This window comes from Aythya ferina, assembly GCF_964211825.1.
Source record: "Aythya ferina genome assembly, chromosome: 8".
In the NCBI taxonomy this organism is placed as follows: domain Eukaryota; kingdom Metazoa; phylum Chordata; class Aves; order Anseriformes; family Anatidae; genus Aythya; species Aythya ferina.
The window spans coordinates 2,467,217-2,488,563 of record NC_140304.1 but is presented as its reverse complement, the minus strand read 5'-3'; the positions used below and the strand labels follow the sequence as shown (position 1 = coordinate 2,488,563).

General features: G+C 34.1%; 1 protein-coding gene across 9 annotated transcripts in view; it reads right to left on the bottom strand.

The window, feature by feature from the left end:
• Window positions 1–563: 563 nt before the first annotated feature.
• CCDC18 (coiled-coil domain containing 18) overlaps window positions 564–21,347 on the bottom strand; it is a 30,162-nt gene continuing 9,378 nt past the window's right edge. For 3 of the 9 annotated variants that reach the window (XM_084528334.1, XM_084528341.1, XM_084528335.1), the window contains 20 exons: window positions 20,582–20,799; window positions 19,682–19,792; window positions 18,679–18,810; window positions 17,814–17,948; window positions 17,149–17,226; window positions 16,206–16,322; window positions 15,565–15,732; window positions 14,966–15,108; window positions 14,193–14,356; window positions 13,214–13,427; window positions 12,530–12,629; window positions 11,321–11,437; window positions 10,749–10,892; window positions 9,218–9,421; window positions 8,117–8,161; window positions 7,904–8,041; window positions 6,133–6,327; window positions 3,635–3,675; window positions 1,820–1,888; window positions 564–700 (listed from right to left, as the gene is read on the bottom strand). In XM_084528334.1, the coding sequence (XP_084384460.1) occupies window positions 1,837–1,888; window positions 3,635–3,675; window positions 6,133–6,327; window positions 7,904–8,041; window positions 8,117–8,161; window positions 9,218–9,421; window positions 10,749–10,892; window positions 11,321–11,437; window positions 12,530–12,629; window positions 13,214–13,427; window positions 14,193–14,356; window positions 14,966–15,108; window positions 15,565–15,732; window positions 16,206–16,322; window positions 17,149–17,226; window positions 17,814–17,948; window positions 18,679–18,810; window positions 19,682–19,792; window positions 20,582–20,799 (2,516 nt within the window). In that variant the 3' untranslated portion in view covers window positions 564–700; window positions 1,820–1,836. Of the gene's footprint in view, window positions 701–1,819; window positions 1,889–1,920; window positions 3,676–4,338; window positions 4,581–6,132; window positions 6,328–7,903; window positions 8,042–8,116; window positions 8,162–9,217; window positions 9,422–10,748; window positions 10,893–11,320; window positions 11,438–12,529; window positions 12,630–13,213; window positions 13,428–14,192; window positions 14,357–14,965; window positions 15,109–15,564; window positions 15,733–16,205; window positions 16,323–17,148; window positions 17,227–17,813; window positions 17,949–18,678; window positions 18,811–19,681; window positions 19,793–20,581; window positions 20,800–21,347 lie in introns of those variants that run through there. The other 6 variants (XM_084528338.1, XM_084528336.1, XM_084528340.1 and 3 more) reach the window with 6 other exon arrangements.

The following is a 21,347-nucleotide window of genomic DNA, read 5'->3' as shown; positions in this document are numbered from 1 at the left end:
CATCTTTCTTCTATTACTATTTATTTTTAGCAAAATAGTACAAGAACACTTCTTGCTAAATGATTTGCACAGTACAACTATAATTCTCAATACAAAATTAAAGTACTCTTACTTTGCATTTGTTCTTTTACTTGCTAATTACCAAGTGCTATTGCTTTCTTAGTAGACAACACTATTAATTTTATTATGAACAGAGCTGTGCTTCATCTATAGGGCAGAAAGTTGTACATGAAGACACAGATTTAGGCAAAAGTTCTATTCTCACACTTACTAAAAAACTGCATCATCTTATCCAAGATGTATCTTTTCTGTGATCAAGTTTCTCCTTTGTAAATAGGAGAAACAAGTTTCCCTGCTTCAGGGAAGCACAGTGAGATTTAATCCATATCTGCATGAAGCCTTAAGAATAATGAACAAATTAGGCAATTATTATTAATTTGATAATTTAAAAAATACACTAATTAAACTTCTCCAGAGTGTTTGAAGAGATGATAAACAGAAAACTTATCTGTTCACAGCATACACATCTTGTACTTGCCTAAGACATCAATCCTTCTGTCAGGGATACTATTCACACAAGTTTTAATGGACTGTTCATCACAGACATCCAGTTGTTTAATTTCCAGGGTTTTGCCCAGCCTGCGACCTGCAGCCTCCTCAAGTGCCTCCTTCTTGGCCAGATTGCGCATTGTGGCGTACACTGCAACATGTCAGAAGCAATAGTTAGTCAAAAACGAAACCTTTTCTGTGGTAATGTAACAGAGAAGTATTAAACAATATTGTTTCATTCATATCTTAAATATCATTGATAAAACCCAGTTAAAAATTGAAGTGGAAAGAACTTATTTTCAATGCACATGACACTATTTTTCCATAATCTCATTCTGAAACCTTCAAGGAATCTAAAAGAAGAATTAAACCAGTATGTACAATGTAAAACATGCAGCATGAGAAGACACTACTATCAGCAAAATTTAAAGAAATGGGTACCAAGTCAGGCTGCTGAGTCATCTTTAGTATCCAAGCACAATATGTTTAGCAGAAATATCATAACTTTACTAGGAAAAAAAAAAAAAAAAAAAAAAAGTGGAAGACAGCTGGCTCCTCAGATTGCAAAAAATGTTCATTTGTGCAACCTATTTCTCAAATTAGAAATTAGTTTTATCGTTCTTACGCCCTGATTACCAAAAAAAAAAAGTATTAATCTGCATCCAGCCACTTGGCAGTAAAATACCGTAAGAATAAGCTTGAGAAACTGATTTTCTACAGATTGCTGTATTTACTTTGCCATCCATTTTCAGTCATAGCAAATATCCCATTTTGCAACAGAAAGAAATCCCAGTCTCACACTTTTATGGGTGAGCAACGTTGGAATAATGAATCACACTTCAGGGAAAAAATGTAAATTTAAGAGTTCTTTTCCTAAATTAATTTTGTTGGTCTTCCAATTGGCATGCATGTTTCATTCAACAGAAATTTAGTAGCTAGAAGCAAAGTTAACTGTGTGAATGCATATCCAGGCAGCACACTGCAGGCATTTTCAACTATTTATGGTGGAGTTTTTTTGTAAACTAATTTTGTAACAAGTTCAAGTAGGTGTTCAGCTTTGATATAGGTACAGAAATACCATCTGCTTACAAGAAGCAGTTTATTTGCACTGTATTGCATTTTCTTGCATGGTAGAAGGGGGTTAAACAGAAAGCAATCACCAGATTGAATACAGTCAGCTCTGATAAATCATGGAGGGAGGGAAGAGAATATTGCATTGAAGAACGTATACATATACATAAATAAAGATAAATAACAGAAATATTGTTACCTTTAAATCTTTTCTGTTCATCTTTTGCCATTTTTACAGCTAAGGCCAGTCCAATTCCTGAGGAGCAACCTGTAATGAGGACATTTCTTTTTGCCATCCTTTTCACTGTGTGGTTCAAGCAAGAGTTCTTGCCCAGAGGCACAACAACCTAAATGCAGCTACAGTATAATTGTCACTGGCCTTTAATGCTATCTGCAGCTTTCCTGAGTCAACAAATCCCAAAATGCACACCTGGACCCTGCATGATTAAGGGATAATCTCCAACTAGACAAAAACAGAAACAGATGCTCCTGCATGAGCTTATAATCTGCATTACCAATATGGACAATATTTAATATAAAACTTAATTAGTCTTTGAAATGAAACATTTGTAAACTACATAAGATTTTTTAAATAGTAAAATAATCATTTTGCACATTACTGGAAGAAAAAGCTTTGCCACAATTACAACTGCCACTAGAGACAACTAGTCTGTTGTTCAGTCCAGCACTCACATCAATGACAAATACCCAAAATACGACCCCTTTGCTAAAGGTGTTCAGAATTTCAATGCTTACAGCACCCTCTACATCCTTTTGAAATAGAGCAGCGCTTGAATTTATTCCCTGATATCTTATTATTATAGACATGTTTGTAACTAAAAGTCCTAACAGGCTTTATAGAAAAAGTAAACTGAAAAGTATGCTGTCGATTTGGAAGGAGACAAGTTATTTAGACAGATTCCTCACATTTATTTTTGGCACTGTTCCCATACAAGAAGGGGGAAAGTGAGCAAGCATGCTAGCAGTGAAGAACAACTAGAAAGACACTAAACTGACCAACTTCACTACATCCTTGCAATCACTGAAGACTTCGAACATTTTCTATTCTCTAGCTGATAAGCTGAAGGAAAAAAGTTTTCCAAGAGACAATAACCCCATGTTAATACAATACAGTTCAGAAGAATTAACTTAGTTTTCCAGGATTTGTGTAGATGTAAACTAGTTAGTAACTCAAAAGAGTAGAACTCTACAGAAATGCTTCACTGAAATGATGTTAGCTTTCCAGACAAACTCATGTTGACAGTATAACAAATGAAATCATTAACCTCTCAGACCCACAAAATAACAATACAATATTTAAAGTTAATGAGAAATTGTAATTATGTTTCTATTTATTTATCAGGTTAGACCCATGGCTTTACCAAAGAAGTTAGTATACACAATTAGATACACAATTTTACTGCAAATGCTGTTTAGCTGATTCAGCCATTAGGCAAATTGCTATTGCTGCTCATGCACATTTATATTTAGTGCATGTAGGAGGGGCAAGCAAGGCTTTATGCAATACTATGTTAGTGGAATTCCACTAGTGTGGTGATGCAACTGTAATTACAGATAGGTTATATTTTCCCCTTGAAATCTTGGTTTGAAGGGCTTTAATGTTCCTTTGCTTTAAAAGACCAGTCTGAAGTTTGATGCACACATTCCTAGCCTGAAGGCAAACTGATCTGCTTAAAAAGAGGAAAAATATTTTTTCAATTATGCTCGTCAAATTAATTTTACTGATTGTAATTTAGTGTTATGTAGAGGAGCAGATAGCTTATTCTGAAATATGTCATACAGTAATTTCCCCAAGTATACAGCACTTTTTGCTACATTATAATTTTTATAAGAGAAAAATAAATTATCTGAAACTGCAGAAATACATACTTCATATGAGTGTATCTTGATCTTATCAACAGCTGCAAAGTGTGTGCCTGATTTTGTATAACCACTGGAAGTAGAATAGTTGGACTTGTGGAGCATGTTTGAATAACTAGTTAAATTGACCTACCTACTACAAAGGAGGTTAGCACACTTCCACCTGCAGAGTCCCTGAAATACAACAATTTATTTTGGTTTGGTTTTGGTTTGTTTTGTTTTCTGTCTGAGATGCACTCTTAAAACACTAAACACCTCATTCAGGCTTAAGCCTTAAATTAATTTCTGTTCTTCTCTGCTCTACATCAAATGTCGTTGGTAATTCAGAATATCCAGTTAGCAATCTCGTATCTTAATGCACATAAATGCTTGCATCAATCAGACTCAGATTTAGGCCTCTCATATTTGCAGTTTCTGGCACTTATGTAATACAAGCACTAAAGACTGGGGTCACTAGCCATTTACACTAAATTGTGTAATACTTCTGAAAAACTGTTTTAGTTTGTAAGGAAACAGTCAAGCCTTACGGCCCTGTCCCACACAACTCTGCATCTGAAAGACTCTGGTTGGAGTGAAGTGCACAGATTTTCCCAGCATCTATTAATGACCAAATCAGTGACCTAACATTTCTTACACACAGGTTCATTCTAATAAACATAAAATGTTGCAGGGACAGTATCTTAAGACAGACAAACAAACAACAAAAAACTATTCCCAAAGAAAAACTGATAAAAAAATAATACCATTTTGCTCTTATTAGACATGCTACGCAGCTACATCATCTTAAATCCTGGGGGGAAGAGAGGACTACATGACACTAGAGCTGAAACTAGTTCCTATAATTCAAGATACTTAAAATTTATTTCTGAAAAATAAAATAAGTGAATTTATTAAGGCAATAATCTCAAAAAAGGTTGGAAAAAACAAGATTGGCTTTTGCATCAGTAAAAATACATTCATAATTTACAAATACAATGTTAAAATTTCCTCTTTGAATGCACTATTATGTTGCCAGCAACAGCATTCCTGGGTTACTGCTTGTCCAATAGGCAACATTTCTTCCTTCATAGTTCTTGCCCCTGCAACAAAATATCTTTGATCAGAAACTTCAGAGTTCAATTTACCCTATCTAAATCATTTTGCAGTAAGATGTTACTTTTTATTTTGAAGATCTCTCTTAACAAATTAAGCCAACTATGCGCAGGTCTCAAGTCCATGGCTTCTTTCTCAAACTCTGCCTCCTAGACTGAAGTTATTATTGAATTCCTGTTTACTGTTCTGTCAACTGAAGTGCATTTGCTTTCAAAATAAGTAAACGTTGAAAAACTTGTAAGCAATGTTAAGTTTTAAGAGAACTGTACTAAAATTCTACGCAGCATATTTTGAGAAGAAATATTAATATACAAATTCTCCACAAATATGTAGAATTTGAAGGAGTACTGTCTTTTGAAATAATTGCACTTTGTAAGGCTTAAGGTTTCTCTGTGAACTGGATTATTTCGTTTAAGTTCCTCACAATTTAAGATTCTAAAAATTCATGAGGAGTTTTTAAACAACATATTGACAGTATCGAAGTGCTTCCACCATGTGGAAGGAAAAAAAAACTATGATTTCTACCAATACAGGCATCTTATTTAAAAAATCTTATTAATGTTATATATTCTGGATTTTATAAAGTAAACAGAAATGCATGGTCAGTTATAGCATGCTTTTTGTTGTTAATTTCTAAGGGGCTTGGCTTTTTCTCCTCCTTTAAGAACTTGCATTCTGGACTTAATTATTTGGCAGTATATTTATAAAAAAAATACAAAACAAAAACCAGGAGAGCAAACAAAATGGTTGCTCTCGTACAGGATTAACAGCAGCTACATTTAGATTAGCCATTACTGTGGCCCATATCAGGCAGTCTAATATTTGGTAACATCACAATATACTATGGCTCCTGTTAATTATACTTATAAAATCCATTATGTTGCATCTATTCCCTATTAGCTAGATGCTTATTCTTAAGGGAATGCTATAAATGGAGTACACAGACATCTATAAGTAGCACATAATAAGCTTAGAGCTAATGAATGAAAGACTATTACACATACTTCTAATTATTTTATACCATGTATTAGATGTCTCATCTTCCTCATAGCTTTCTGCATTTTATATGACCACTTTTATACAGACCACTTTTTGCAAAAAAAATGATATATATAGCAAGCTCTAAAGGCATAGATATACAAAGATTGATTGGGATTAAGTGACACACTCAAGTCTTAGACAACGCAAAATCCTCCTATTGTCCTTCCATGTCTTTCACATACCAAAACAATAAAAAAAAAAAAAGCCCTCTATAGTTCTATAATACTGTGTATTATAGTTCTATAATAGTTCTATATATAGTTCTATAATACACAGGAGGCTGGGAAAGATGAACTTTTCTTAAGCCTTACAGGCCTAAATTTACATGCATTTTAGTTATTCTAGTTTCTCAACAATTACTACAAATGAAGTAAAAGCAAGTAATGCAAAACCAGAATCCGGTAATTCACTTTGTTGGTTTAAAGATCCTGTACTTGTTTTTGTGTGCAAAAATTGCCTTAGCTGCTTTACGTATAATGGCTAGTTAAGTCAACTTACCTCAAGCAATGCTTCACTTGCAGCATGAAACATTTCATCTCTAACCTGAAGTTGTTTTTGCAGATTAGTAACAGTATCTTGAGCCTCTTCTAAATCTCGTTTCATCTGTTGCAACTGTCCACTTACATGATAAGAACCAAATTTTTGGTGTTGTGTTGGTATCTGCCTTTTTGCTTGGTCTTTCGGATGAGCACGCTTCTCAAGTTTAAGAAATATGCCAAAGAACATTGTAAAAGTTAAAGACTTTTACATTTAAGGAAGAAAAAAAGTACTTATTTTTTTCTTACTTCAACGATCATTATTAACAAAATTTTATTTCTCACTTCAGTAAGAAATTTGGCCACAGAAGTTAATTTGTCATAAGTCATCTACCATCGTAAATTAAGTCAAATCTTTTTTCTTTTTAATAAAAGAAAGTTAGTTCAACTTCCCAGAGAGTGCTGTTGTAACAAGACCTTCAATGCAGATTAGAGCAAAGTAAGAACAAAATGAATCAACTGAAAAATGTGTGCCCTGGTTATTTTATGAATCTCAAAAGGGCAAGAGTGGACCAGGAGAGAAATCAATCCAGCAAGGAAACAATCAGAGAACAATTTATAACCTGCACTGTAACAGGCAGGAAAAGTTGTGTATTAAGGAAAAAAGAATGAGAGAGGCTACAACCATCCCTCTTAACACCCACCCCCGCTGCTTTACCCAGATACATTACTAACTGACATTTTAGATCTTGCACAAAGGTAGAAGATTGGTCAGTAAGTCTGCCATAAACATCACTGAAGTAGAAAGTTTTCTCTTACAGGATGGTATGACAGACACCATTTTCAAACACAGATGCAACCACATAATATTCTGAATGGAGCTAGAACCTCTGTAACGCATTCAATTTTTATACAGAATGTTTCTAAAAATAAAAAAATAAAAAAAAATTCCCAGCATAAATGGTAAACAGTAGAGAGAATCTCATTATGAGCTACATAGACTATTTATCTTACATCTTTGGATTGCCATTTTTCTTTTTACTTTTATTTTTGCAACTTTAATCTGGTGTAGAATTTTGTCCAGGTGTACTTCTCTGAGAAAGATACAACATTATCACAAGAAAATATCCTTAATTGCATTTATATCATTCTCACTGTGAGAGTCTGAAGAGTCCAGTAATACACTGGATTCATTCTTTTAGGATTTAGCCATTTCATGACATGAGGACAATCCCTGCATATGTGAATTTATTTTTGAATAAATGTGGATCTTATATTTTTAGAAGGTAACTCAATACACAACTAGATACTTTCTCAAGGATCTGATACCTTTGTAATCTAGTTGATGCATAAAAACCCAGAAGTCATAAATGGCCTTTGAGGCTTCTACCTTCTCCCTGTTCAAATAAAAGTGGTTGATTGAAAGCAGTTCTGACTAAGCCTATCAGCTACTGCTTCAAAAGAAGTTGTATGTGTATTCTTTTAACAGACTACTTTTTTTGTCTGGGAAAGAAGCGTTTAGTTCAGGCACTAGGTAGGAGACCCTTTCTTGTCCAGTCCTTGACTGTTCTAAATGATCTCCTTTAACAGAAGTCAAGGTGGGAGAGCTGACACTGCTTCAATCTGTGGTGAAAGAACCTTCACATCCAGGTGGGACACAGCCAAGCCCCCATGCTCTAGAACGCAGATCACCTTTAGTGACAGAAGACTTCTCAGATGTCTTATTCCGAGACAAGGAATAACAAAGACAATATAATTAAAATAGCAGGAGCAATTTCAGTTCTAGTATTTACCTCTCTCTGGCAAGCATCTCTTAATGAACATATTTCTGCAGAAAGCCTGTTTATCTCAGATTGCATCTGTACTTCTAGTTGAGCTTCACGAACTTTGGCAGCACCCAGTTCTTCTGCCAAACGGTTTGCACGAGATTCCTGAAAGACAGTAAGAGATACTATAAATCATGCCTGCACCTGAAAAACACTGTAAATGCAAAACATTATTTCCACCTGAAAGAACATCGCAGGACATAAGTGAATCAGTTTCTCTATTTTCTGTAAAGAAACACAATGAGGTTACCCATTTCCTTCTTTGCTCATATGGAATCAACATTAGGACAAGGCCTAGAATATGGTAGTCATCAAAGTGCTGCTACATTCTTGTTTAGCTCTTAAGCCAAATATAAGCCTACTGAATAACACTGGTAGAGTCTTACCCCTTTAAATAAGAGGGAGTTTGCTTGCCATTAATGTAGTTACACAGGTCAAGAAAGAAACTTCAGAATCTGGAATGTTTTCTAGAGATTGCACAAACAGGAAATTACCTGAAATAGATGGTAATGAAGTTGCTTTCAAAAATTATTTAAAAAAAAAAAATCTCTGTATGAGAACACTCTTCCAAAGCTTAGACAGGACCGCATAGCTGCAGCAGTATGTTTCTAGATATTGAAAACTGGCAAAGACAAAAGTACGTTTTTACAAATGAATGCTCCCTCCTAACCTACAATATTCTCTTTTTTATTTTTCTTTTTTTTTTATTATTATTTTTTTTTTTAATAACTGGTGTTACAGAAGGAGTACCTGTCTTCAAAGGAGAACAGGAACTGTAGTTGGGTCTGACCTGTGTACTAGAAAGAGGAAAGACAATGGGCAGACAGCTACTGTGTGGGTTCTGATTTAGTCTAGTTCCTTGAAGATATTTAGTTATGGAAATATACCAGCTATTTCCCCTTTCTGTTCTCTATACCAAAGGAAATACCACTTTTTGGTGAAAAGCTTGGTTAACTCTGGTAAGTAATAACAAAAAACACTGGCACTGATTTCATTTTAAATCTGGGCATTTCTTTTGTCCATTATTAATCAGAAAAAAAATGAAATTTTCTCTTTTCAGAACTGAAAAGAAGGAAGCTACTAACTACTGTGAAATGGCAAGGAAAACCAGAATTTGGACACTCCCACAGAGTGGGAGTTCAAAACAGAACTACAATATGCATATTGAAAACTTTAAGCCCTAAACAAATGCATCCTTTCCAAAAAAAAAAGTTTTTTAATAGCAAATTCTACTACTACTGAATGTATATTCTGCATTGAAATGTTGAAACATTCAGTCACCTTTTCTTGGGATAAATGGTTTAGTTCTTCTACTTCATGCAAGAGCCTGTCTGCTTCTCTTTGGGCCTGAACTAACATTCGACGAGTCTCCACCAATTCTGAGTGAGTGTGCTGCAGCTGTTCTTGTTTTAGCTTCAGTTGCTGACCCAAATCTAATGTTTCTTTGTACTGGTCTCCAATGCAATTCCCCTGGTTTTTCACTGTCTGTAACAGGTAAACAACAACAGATCTCAAAAACCAACAAACAAACAAAAAATCTCAAAACATCCTGCATTCATTCTTCTCTTTCAGAGGGGAAAAAACAGCAGCAAGAAAATAAAAAATACAATCAAGCCAAATTCCCATCAAACGCAAAGTCCCAAAACCATAACATTTGTATAAATATAAAAATAATATAGACTTTATAAATATAATAGACTCTAAAAGACTGCAGACCTGTGATCCATCTAAGTTCTGTGTCATCTCACAGCAGCCAACACAGAAATTTAAAAGGAAGATGTAACAAAACTTGTTGATTTATATATAGTAACACAATCATAAAAAGCTTATTTTAACACATATTCATTAGCATCTCATACATGCCTGAAAACAAGTATTTGTATAATTCAAAAAGTTACCTATTTTCTGTTTTATCTGTATGCTTCAACTCACTGTGCAAAAAAGAAAACCACCACCACACCTCTTCTAGCTCCTAAGAGCACACTAGCTCTCAGTACTCTTCTGATGCAATTATTTCCACAAGATAAGTATTTAAGACACAAGAAGGTCTCATCACAGAGTATCACTGATATAGAATGAGTCCAGAGAAGGGCCACACCAAGATGAGCACCTTTTCTATGAGGATAGGCTGAGAGAGCTGGGGTTGTTCAGCCTAGAGAAGAGAAGGCTCTGCGGAGACCTTATAGTGGCTTTCCAGTGCCTAAAGGGGAATGCAGGAAAGCTGGGGAAGGACTTATTGTCAGGGGATGTAGTGATAGGAAAAGGAGTAATGACTTTAAACTAAAACAGGGTAGATTTAGATATTAGGATGAACAATGATTGATTGTTGATTTAATTTTAAGGAAGACCATCTCTATAGCCAAAGCATCAGATTATTAAAGATGATCAATATTTTAATTTCTTCACAAAACGGACAAGAGTCTGCCAATAAATTTTTAAGTTCTAAATCATTAAACTGGTTTGATTTTGGGGCATTAAGATCCAGCAAAAATCAGGATATACAATACAATTATATGGGGAGAAGTAATGACAGTTATTCTAAAGAGACACCACACCGTACAATTCTTTCTAGGCAGTTACAGTAATGGCATTAAAAATTTGACTATTTGTTTTAAATGAACTCTACTTAAGAATTTAAGTAGGTAACTCCACAGTATTTGCAAGCACTCTCTTTAGTGAGAAGGCTGTTTTACTTGCATTGTTTATTAAACAATCACATGGGCCTTAGTACTTCTAAGTACTAAGAATTGTGCAGTACGTTGTGAGTAACAGTTACTAAGGGGAGGGGATTGAAATCCAAGGAGCATTTCACCTTCTCAAGTGCTTCTAGGCTCTGTTGCTTTCTTTCAATTTTCTTCTTCAGCTGATTTATTTCTTGATCTCTTTGGAGTATTTCAAACTCCTTTTCACGAAGCTCATCTTTAGAATGCTGGAGTTTGTTCTCTAAGCTCTCAATCTGAACAGAAAATGCAATAATATCAGGACAGTTATTTTAATGAAATCAGAACAATTAAAAAAAAAAATTACAAACGCTGCCAATATTAATACTGACTTTGGGATCCCTTGCTAATTTTTGATTTTATTTTGCTAACTTTTTCCTATATCAGAAGAGCATTCGGGAATTGGGAATAAGATAATTTAGGAACTATCTTATTAAGTAGAAAGACACATCTTCATTTTTGCGCTGTCATATCCCTGTAATAGTTTTAATTGTCAAATAAAATATTTTTGCTAGTATATTAAGGTATTCTTTCCCTCCCTACAACACGGCACCAGTATTCTCTTCCAGGTTAAACCTGGCCAGCTTTTGTGTTCCAGAACCAGATATTCTTATATAATCATTTGTCCTTTGTCAGGGAAACCGTGTTTTAAAGCAAGAATTACCTGTTTGTTGCATTCCTTAACTTCTAATTCAGATTTCTCTAAATTGCTCTCTAATTGAATTATTTGTTGTTCCATTTCTCCCCTATGTTCACGAACCATCATATCCAACTGTGTAATCTAGATATAAAACAGGAAAAAAGGAGACATTATTTTGAACTACTATGCATAATTGAAGCAGCAACATTACAAAATATGATAGCAAAAGGAATTAAACTAAACTCTTGTAGTCTCAGAAATATTCTTCCAAGAAGTCAAAATAAAAATGCACCCTAGCTACCTCATTTGAAAACCAGGGGCAAAACACAAAGAGCAAAGTGGAAAATTTGGGGAAAAAAAAGTCCCTAACGGAACACATTTGGTCATCAGATACACAGAATACAAACCAAGTTGAATTTAATTCAGTTTAATCTGAATTTAATTAGTAGTTCGTTATACTTGTCCATCATGTTAGAAAGTGCCAATTTTTGCCAAAGCAAAACACATAAATTAATTCTGTTGCGTTGGTGAACTCCCAGAGCAGCTCACAGCGTGCTGTGACAACAATATACTGGAAGATCTGACCTCGTTACAGTCTCAGTTCCTTCTACAGATGTATTTTTTTTGCACTTCAAATATTCTTGGATACACATGCTGTTAATTCTTGCAGGAAGTAGCAATTAGAAGGCTAAGGGCTAATTGTAAGTGACAAAATAATAGCTTTTCCACAAGGAGTACCAAATGCTGAAGCCAAATCAAAAGACTGAAAATATTTCACGTGAGATACAGAATTTCTTCACAGTAAATATGCTGTTTTATATTTAGAGATTGCTTTAGATCTAATTAAATAGGATCCAGTGAAAACCAGTAAAGGAATCTATCATCTCAAGGCACACGTCAGTGCAGATCTTTCCTTCCTGTTATCAAAAATCAGTATGTCAACAGTTGTCCTGCCACTTTTTTACTAAAAGACTTATGGGATAGGTTTACATGAGGCTTCTGTTCTATGAAAATAATAGTTTGTGCCCTTTTAGGGGAGCACAACCTGATTTTTCCTGTTGCCATAACGCTTCAGGAAGATACAGCAAGTTTTACAGTCAATACTATGGTTAGCTTAGCAGTACAGTTTGGAATGATATGTTAACACAATTAAATCTAGTATACTCTTTATAAAGTATCACAATACCACATAATAGGAACAGCTGTCAGTAACATACTTGAAAACAATCTGACCTGAGCTGCTCTTTGTTTCAGTTCCCAATTCCTTTCTTTCAGTGCTTGGTCCATGTCAAGCAGTTCTTGCTTTTTGTCTTCAATTTCTCCCTTGCAATACCTGAAATTCACATATGTTTAACTGCTTAATGCACATTCAATTGCTTAACTTCAAGCGATCGAATTTCAGCTTGAAAAACATCACATCTATTGCTTAAAGCCAGATTACTTTAAAGTGTGAATCTACTGATTGGAAGGACAAACCCAAACACAGTAATTGTGATAATTTCCTTGTGGGGATCTCCCAATAACTTCATTATTCAAGCTATTTAACTGGTTATCAGGACAACATATTGTTGAAAAACAGTAGTAAATAGAAGTATCACTAGTTTATGGCCAGAATGTAAAATTGAGAATTTCACTATAAAAGAAATTTATACCTTTTACTATCATTTCCACAGATTTGGGATTCAAAAAAAAAAATCTAAACAGATTTTAAAACAGTTTGCAAAAAGAACTCACCACCACTTAGAAATTACAAGTGAGCTGAGAAGCTACTGCACCATGTTATCCTACAGCCACAAACCACCTGACGGTTACAGACAGCTGGTAAAAAGATTTTAAAAAGACCATCCAAACTATGTGCTATTCCTAACCAAACAATAATGTAACTAAGTTTTCATGACAGAAAAGATAGCAGCTTACCTGAGCTCAGCTGTTAGATTCATGACAGCAACGTGTTTCTCTTCTAGAGAGGACTGTGTGTTCTGTAATGCTTCTTGCAATTCCTGAAGTTGTGTTAAAGTGATTTCTAATTTTCCATTGGCATTCTGTAATGCAGATTCCAGTTCTACTATTTTCTGTAATGCTTCCCTGTGGCAAGTCTCACTTTGAAGCAGCTTATCTTCTAAATCATTCACTGTTTTACAGACACACACACAAATCAAATCGAAGTGTTGAATCATCAGTAAGTCAGGCTCTTTACGAACACCACTGTCTATTAGCACTGGTAACCTATTTTCAGTATCACTATTTTTAGGAAAATCTAGAAAGACAGTGAAATTATACAACCACCCTTTCATGGAACTTAAGTCTTCACCATTTTCTATTCAGTTCACAGTCTCTAATAGATGCATACTCAAATTTCAAGTCTAAAACATTTTGCCAATGAGAAAAGAGAGACAATATAGTAAATGAATATACACTGCTACAAAAAATGCTAACAGAATTGTTAGTAAGCCTCCATTTTAAAAGAACGGTAAAAGTAAATGGAAAAGGAGTGGTTAGAAAGCTTATTTCCACAAGCTCTTGTGTACTTTTTTTTCTTTGAAATTGAATTTTCATGAATGGCATTACAACTTTGTTAAATTTGTGTGTCTTGTTTGATTACCACGTTAAGGATCTGCATTGCCAGCTTACAGAGGCAAACCTGCTTAGTCATTTCACATAGGGTAAGGGTATACCCACAAAAAAGAGAATTTGCAGAAACCCTTTGAAAATAAGTCGGTGGTTTGTTTAACTATTGAATTACCAACAAATTTAAAAATATGACCATGGAAAAACCCTCAAAACTATCATATTCTGACTTGCTTGTACTTAATAATAAAAAGGGAAAATATCAAACCTAATACACAGAGATACAGCATGATTAAAGGAAGCCCGGAAAACAAAATAGCTAAATTACCCTCGTTTGTCTTTTCACTGAGTACTGATTGTGCTTCTTTCAAAGTGACATCCAATTTATCTATTTGCATTGCTTTGTCTTCAGCATCTCTTTTTAATTGTACTACTTTTTTTTCCATAATAGTACGTTCATTCTTGTATTGATCTGTCTCCAATTTAATTTGCCTAAATAAAAGATGCAGCCAGAACAAAATGACCCTTGTAATAACAAAAGCAGCAAATCTACATCCTTACATGCTCTAAAAAGACAGATCCTTTCATGAATAGTGAATAATATTATTGAATCTAGTGGAATTCTGTTAGCAGATTGGCCACAAATACACAGCAGATCCTGTCAAGTTCAGTTGAAGCAGTAAAGTTAAAGGAAGTTTGTTAGGAAAAGATCTTACAGAAGTAGAATTATCATTATTCCCATCAATTATGTAACTGTGACATTCATAGGAACAACAAGAAGTCATGTACAGTAGGTTTTTCTTGCAACAAGAAGACATTCTTTAAGAATACCAAGCCCTCCTCAAAGTACAAACACTTTGATATATTTATGAATTGAATTGTATTATGAAGTGCCATTTTTAGACTAAATAGGTTGCCTGTACACACATTAATTCCATTTGAGGTCTGTTCCAGAACCTCATGCCTCTGCTACTTAGAAACTTTCTAAATTCCCATCTATTACCCAGAGACTGAACGGTCATTACATAGCTGAATACCATTTCAGAGCAAGCATTGTTACATCTATGTGCAGAATATTCCTCTCAGTTATTCTAAACCTACCTGAATATACTGTTAAGTTCATCTACCTTCACTCTGTTTAAATCTGCTTCCTGAGAAGCTAGACAAAGCTTCTCTTCTACCTTTCTCAACTCATCTTCTGCACGCGCTTTCTGTTTCAGAAGTTCTTGTTCCAAAGTAGATACCTATTTAAAATTGTATTTAAATATGTATATATACAACTTTTAAACTATGTAACAAAGAAAAATACATCCTTGAAATTCACACACTATTAATACAACAGATATAGTCTAAAATTGTATGTAGTTTAACACTACAACTTTGCAGTCACATCTAAAAGACAAATGTTTTTGAGTAAGTGTAACTAGGTTTAACTTTTGAATTTCAATAAACCTCACCTTAACTAAAGTCTAGGGCTTGATTTCCCAACTACTTAGCCAGAAAAATACAAGAGGTTTTTGATAGCAAAGAGCTTGCTTTAATACAAAACAAACTGTAATTCCTTTATTTTAGATATATCTAAATTAACAACTATCACCTCAGTTATCAGATAAACATTCAGATTCTAAAGTTGTTACAAAAATGCATATAAAAGAATTTAAACAACTGTCCTTACATAGACTCTTTCCATGGTTTTGTACCTGTTTTTCAAGCTTAATTTGATCATCCTCCAGTTCCCCATTTCTAATAGTTTCTTGCTGCAACATTTGCTGATGATGATGCAAGGTTTGTAGCAGAAGAATATTTTGTTCAGTTGTGTCCTGAAGATCATGACCTTTCAGTTTTATTTCCTTTTGTAAATAAAAAACCTGAAAAATACATTTACTTTCCATTACAGTAAACATTTTTAATGCATTTTTATTACATTTTTTCATGTAACAGTGAGAAGCATGATAAAAACTCAGTGGCTTGAAGTAAAAGTTTTCTTATCCCCAGGACTTCTTCCCCATTGAGATACTTGTGACACAAATCAACTACAAACATGTAACTTTATATTGCAATAGCATGCTCTCCATTCTTTACGACAATGATTTCTTTAATCCTGTTACTTCTTTAAACAACTAATTTCTATTGGTATTCCTTTTTCCTAGGTTTATCCAACATTTCTCAGTTATGCTTTTCCCCTTTACCCTCACAAAATGTATAGTATTTGCCCCCAGCTAAGTTCCTCATCACAATTTATGTTGCAAAGGCTTTGTTTCTTATTTCACAAGCTTTTTAGATTAAACAAATCAGAGCAACAGCCTTCTCTGCAACACAGAAGAACCACTAAAATTATTACCTCTTCAGATTTCTTTTTGAGCTGATTTTCAAACATCTCCTTATTTTCTTCCAACTGACTTAAATACAGAGCAAGTTCTTCCTTACATATATCTAGTGCTGACTCAAGTTGTTTCACCTAGTTGAATGTAAAAATTACCTCAAATTAGCTATTTTTTATTAACTAGTTAGTAGTCCAAAAATGTTGAAAATATATAGCTTTTCAGACATCTTACCCAAAAATATTTTAATCTAAGAGTGTTAAAACAGATGTGAAAGATTATAAGCTTCAAAGAACTGAAATAACATTCAGAAATGTAAGAGATCAGGGGTCCTAATTTTAAGTCTCTGGAAAACAATCCAAATACTAGAAAGACACTCAAAAAAGAAAACTGATCCAACACAAATTCAGAGAACATGCTACCAGCGATGTCACGAGTATCTTCTCCTGGTAACATCCTGAAAATCTAATACTGCCTGAATACTGACTGTGTTAAGTCACCACATGATAATGTTTAGTAAAACTGTTGCAATTATTGCATGGAAAATAGCAAGCAAACACTAAGAAGTAGTACAGATGGTTTTCTTCTTTGTTTTAATAGACGACCAGTATTATGATATCGTATGGCTAAACTATACCTAGAGCAAAAACCTATGAAATATTACCTTTGTTAGGCAACCTCTTGCTTTCAAAGTACAAGTACAAATCTGCCCAATTTGTAACTACAGTAGTTTAATAAGGCAATTATGCATTGCATAATCTCTTATGGCAGATTTCACCATAGCTTTTATTAAAAAAAAAAAAAGTAGTGGGAAGACTTCAGTCTAACAATTTCTGAAATATTTGTGCGAGACATGTCTGTAAAACAGCCTCAACATAGTTTGTCCACAAAGGATAAGAAAAGAAGACATGACTATTGCATACTTTAAAACTATTAATTGAAAATTACAAAGAGTTTACTAACTTTGACTGTTTGTTCAGTTAACCGACTCTGCAGTATCTTCAGTCCCTCATCTTTTTTGATGTTTTGTTTTTTCATTTCCTGTTTAAGCATTTTTTTCCAAAACAACAACAAAAAAAGGTAAATATACTGGCAGTAATAACAGTATAGCTACTAAGAATTCATACTAGGAATCAAGGCAAAAAATTGATCATTGTACATATACATATACAGCTTGCATACTGTATTTGTGTATATCATACTTCGAAGAGAATTTGGTTCCTAAGAAGTGTCCCTTCATATTCTGCATCAAAAGGAATTATTAAAAGGAGCATGGATTCCATAGTAGAACATTCTTTTTTTTCCATCTAGCGCAGAATAAATGCAGTAGTTCTTTATCCAGATCTCTTTTCCGTAATTAAAGCAAGAAGCCCAAGGGGCAAACCAGAGGTATAAACAGACTGCTGAGATGGTAAACAACAAGGAGTCATGAAAGTTCACACACTTTAGAGTAGTATGGGGAGTAGTATGGAGTAGTAGATTCAGTCAATGAGTCAAACGAAAATTAAGAAGGAAGCAAAGACATTATCTTTCATTTTCTCTACTTTTACCACGTGTCCATGGATGTACTTTTCATGATTAGCCACTTGCTTGATTTGTATTCAAAGAAAGTCAAAAGCCAACCTTACCTCTCTGCTCTCTATCAGTAGCTCATCCAATGATTCAATGTGATGCTGTTTATGTATAACATCTTGTTGCAAAACAGATACTGTTTTTTCTTGTTGTACAAGTTGTTGATGTTTCTTGTCTAGCTGTGTCTGAAGCTGTCCATAAGTAGTTAATGGTTTACTACTTTAACAAGCTTTTTCAGAGAACTTATACATCTAAATATGTAATTCAATTTTATTCACCCACCACTAAGAATGAAAAGTAAATAGATTTCTGCCATCGACAGTATTGCACAGTATTAAATATAACAAGAAATCCCAATTCCTTGTTAGTTTAAAGCAACAGGAGAAACAAGAGAATAAGAATATAATTGCCTGTTGTCAGCCAAGGCACTAAGACACTCATACATTCTTTACTAAAAGGTAACAAGTTTCTTTAACAGCTAGAAATAGCCGAGGTTGTATTTCTAGTGATATGAAGCAACTGAATTCCTCTACAAAGAATGAAAAATCCCACTGACGGTTCTTCCTGAATACAGGTGCTCATAAGGTTGGCAGAGGTTCAGCAAGCAAGAGTACTCTTAGAAGCTACAATTCTACTTTTTCTTTTTGTACTAGGTGTCTATACAAAGAGCCACAGTATTCTTAAGCCTGCAATTGAGCAGTTAAATTGAGCAGAAAAGATATTTGTGTCTCAGACAGAAGTCATGAGATTGTGTAGCATTAGACAGACAATTAACTAAAAATCAGAAAACGTAGGAAGAAGATAATATACATTTTTAATTGTGTCTGTCTCCGAACTACTGAAAAAAATGAAGAAATTGACATAGGAAATAAGTTACCACATCTATCATGCATACATACTAGCACACAAAGAAGGTCTTACTAGTTCTATCTGTTTCTCCATCTCTCTGTGCTGCTCAAGATGAACCAATTTCGCTTTTTCAAAAGCAGAAGTTATTTGCTCATGTTCTTCACTAACAGTTGTTTCCAACTCATGAATGCGGCTATTTTTTCCCTGGAAAATGGCAACAGCAGGAAGAACTTAAAAATAGTTAGCTCTGATATTAGTTATTATTCGATGATCAAGTTCCCAGATTTTACAAACACCACAGAAAATGCTAAAGGTATACAAAATATGTCTCCTCTGAAAGGATGTCACACCTATAATAAAGGTGTAGCATGCCACTGCAGCCACTGTACAGAGATGGGGTGTCTGCTAAGGTCAACCAACTGCCAGTCAATGGAGGAAGGAACATCTGATAGGAAGAAAAAAATGGTCAGGTGCAATCTCTTAAAATACATGTTTCCATTGAAAAGGAACACAGATTCTTTTCTTTGCTCACAACTTTTGACCCCTCCCCAAAAACAGAAAGATTTATATAACATCAGAACTGGAAGATACGGTACTCCAAGTTTTAGATCACCTTCTTCAAAAGTTAACATCTAGAAGACATTTTTATTCACAGGTCTACATTCAAGGAATTTTATTAAGCAGGTATGGAAAAGAAATTTAGAGAACAAACCCAATGCTGTTGTTTTTTTTTTTTTAATAGTATGGATGAAATGATGATCTCACCAAAACAAATGGTACTGAAGTTCATTTTAATAGGGCTAGATTTTCGTTGTGTTTTTCCATTTTTCCACATCAAAAGGAAACAGTATCATGTCCATTAACAACTTATCACGCTCAAAAGCGAGGAAAAAAACATGTTTTATTTAAAGTTTGGTTTTCTTTCTTCTTTTCAAACTATGTCATCTAAAAACCATGCAGACTGCCTAGCAGACCTGGAAGTCTATCCACATGGAATAATAACGCTTTAATTTAAACTTTGATCTTCATTTATGTCATTGTATACAGACGTTGTTTCTCACCATGAACGTCTTACCATAAGTTCCTGTTCCAATTCTGCATTTCTTGCTGCAGCAGCAGAATAAGCAACAGCCTTTTCTTCCAATTGTTTCTCAAGTGCAGAAAGTTGAGAAGATTTCTTTACTATCTGGAATTAAATATGTAGGAAAAAAAAACACAGAGGTGAAGACAACCATTTCTGGTTTATTCAAGTATATTCTATGCTTTCTTATTGCCAATTCTGTTGTAGCTACTTGTATTCATTAATAATTTTTATGAATTATGTATTTATTTTTGTAAGCTCTATTAATCTTTATTTATCACAGAGAAGAATTCAGGACAATTTACCTCTAAAGCATCCTATCTGTGATAATTTAGTGCCATACACTGTAATTAGTTACCACAAATTTATAATACTTTTTTTCGTTATTAGGAAATGTCACAATATATCACAAAATATCACAAAAAAATCAAATTATGCTGGAACTAATGCATTAGCACCAGAATGTAAATATTAACATTTATTCAGAGAAGAGCTAGCTGAAGGTTGGTTTCTTTCCTGATGTTAATCTCTGGCAACTGTATTGCAATTTAATGAGGAAAAATTCTTATATGTTGAAAGAACAGTTACCTTCTTAATATTCCACATTAATTCAGCCATTCCAAAGCAACAAGACCATGCACATTTTCCGCATAACAAATCAAGCTAGCCCACTAAGAACATCAGTTTTAAAACTAAGTATTTCTGACAAAGACAAATTGAGGCTTCTGTCTTAAAGTTTTCCCACATACTCAAAAGTTTATTTCCAATTTCTCTCTAAATATGCCAAAATTTCAAATTAGGATGACAACTGCAGTTTTTCTATAATGATTGACTGATGACTGAACTAAGCAAAGTGTGATACATTTTTTTCAGTGCTGTTAGTAACTTACTTACTTCTTGCTCTAAACTATTAGTTTTTGAAGCCTTTTCCAATAGCTCTTCCAGTATGATTTGACACTGACTGGCGCTCTGAGCCATGTTGGTCTTCAAAACAGAATTTTCATCATCTATTTTTGTCAGTTTAATACGTAATTCTTCTATCTCTTTCTTGAATCTTTGCCTCTCCTTTTCAAATTGTTTGCTGATACGTTCCAACAGTTGACACTTCCTCTCTCAAAGTAGAAAACATAATTTGAGATTATTTTTATAAGAGAACATAAAAAGCAGCACTCACACAGGTAATCATACAGTCCAAAGAGAAGAAGCAATTTAATGACAGCATATTAAGCCAACATAAACGAGACTGTTTAATTTTTCTCTGTAACTTGATTATTGTTAGCTGCAACTCACAAGAAAACAAAAAGGAACACCACCATCCCCCTCCCCACACACACGTCATTATGTCTGAAGTCATTTCACGGAGCAATCCTAACAGTGATTGCAGAGGCCATTGCAGAAATTCTGTAACAACGGGACACAAACAAAAGAATCAAAAAAAAAAAATGCAGGTACTAACTAGCATAACCTGCAAAAAGAAAAAAAAAAATGTGGTTCTATTTCAACACAACTTGTAGCTCAAGTAACAAGTAACTCAACTAGCTATAAAAAGAATATTGGGGCCTAGAGAACGTGACAGTTTCCAGAACTCCTAAGTGACAAATGCTCCCTATTCAACACAAGCACATCTGTTAGCTAAGAGATGTATTATACAGACCCACTA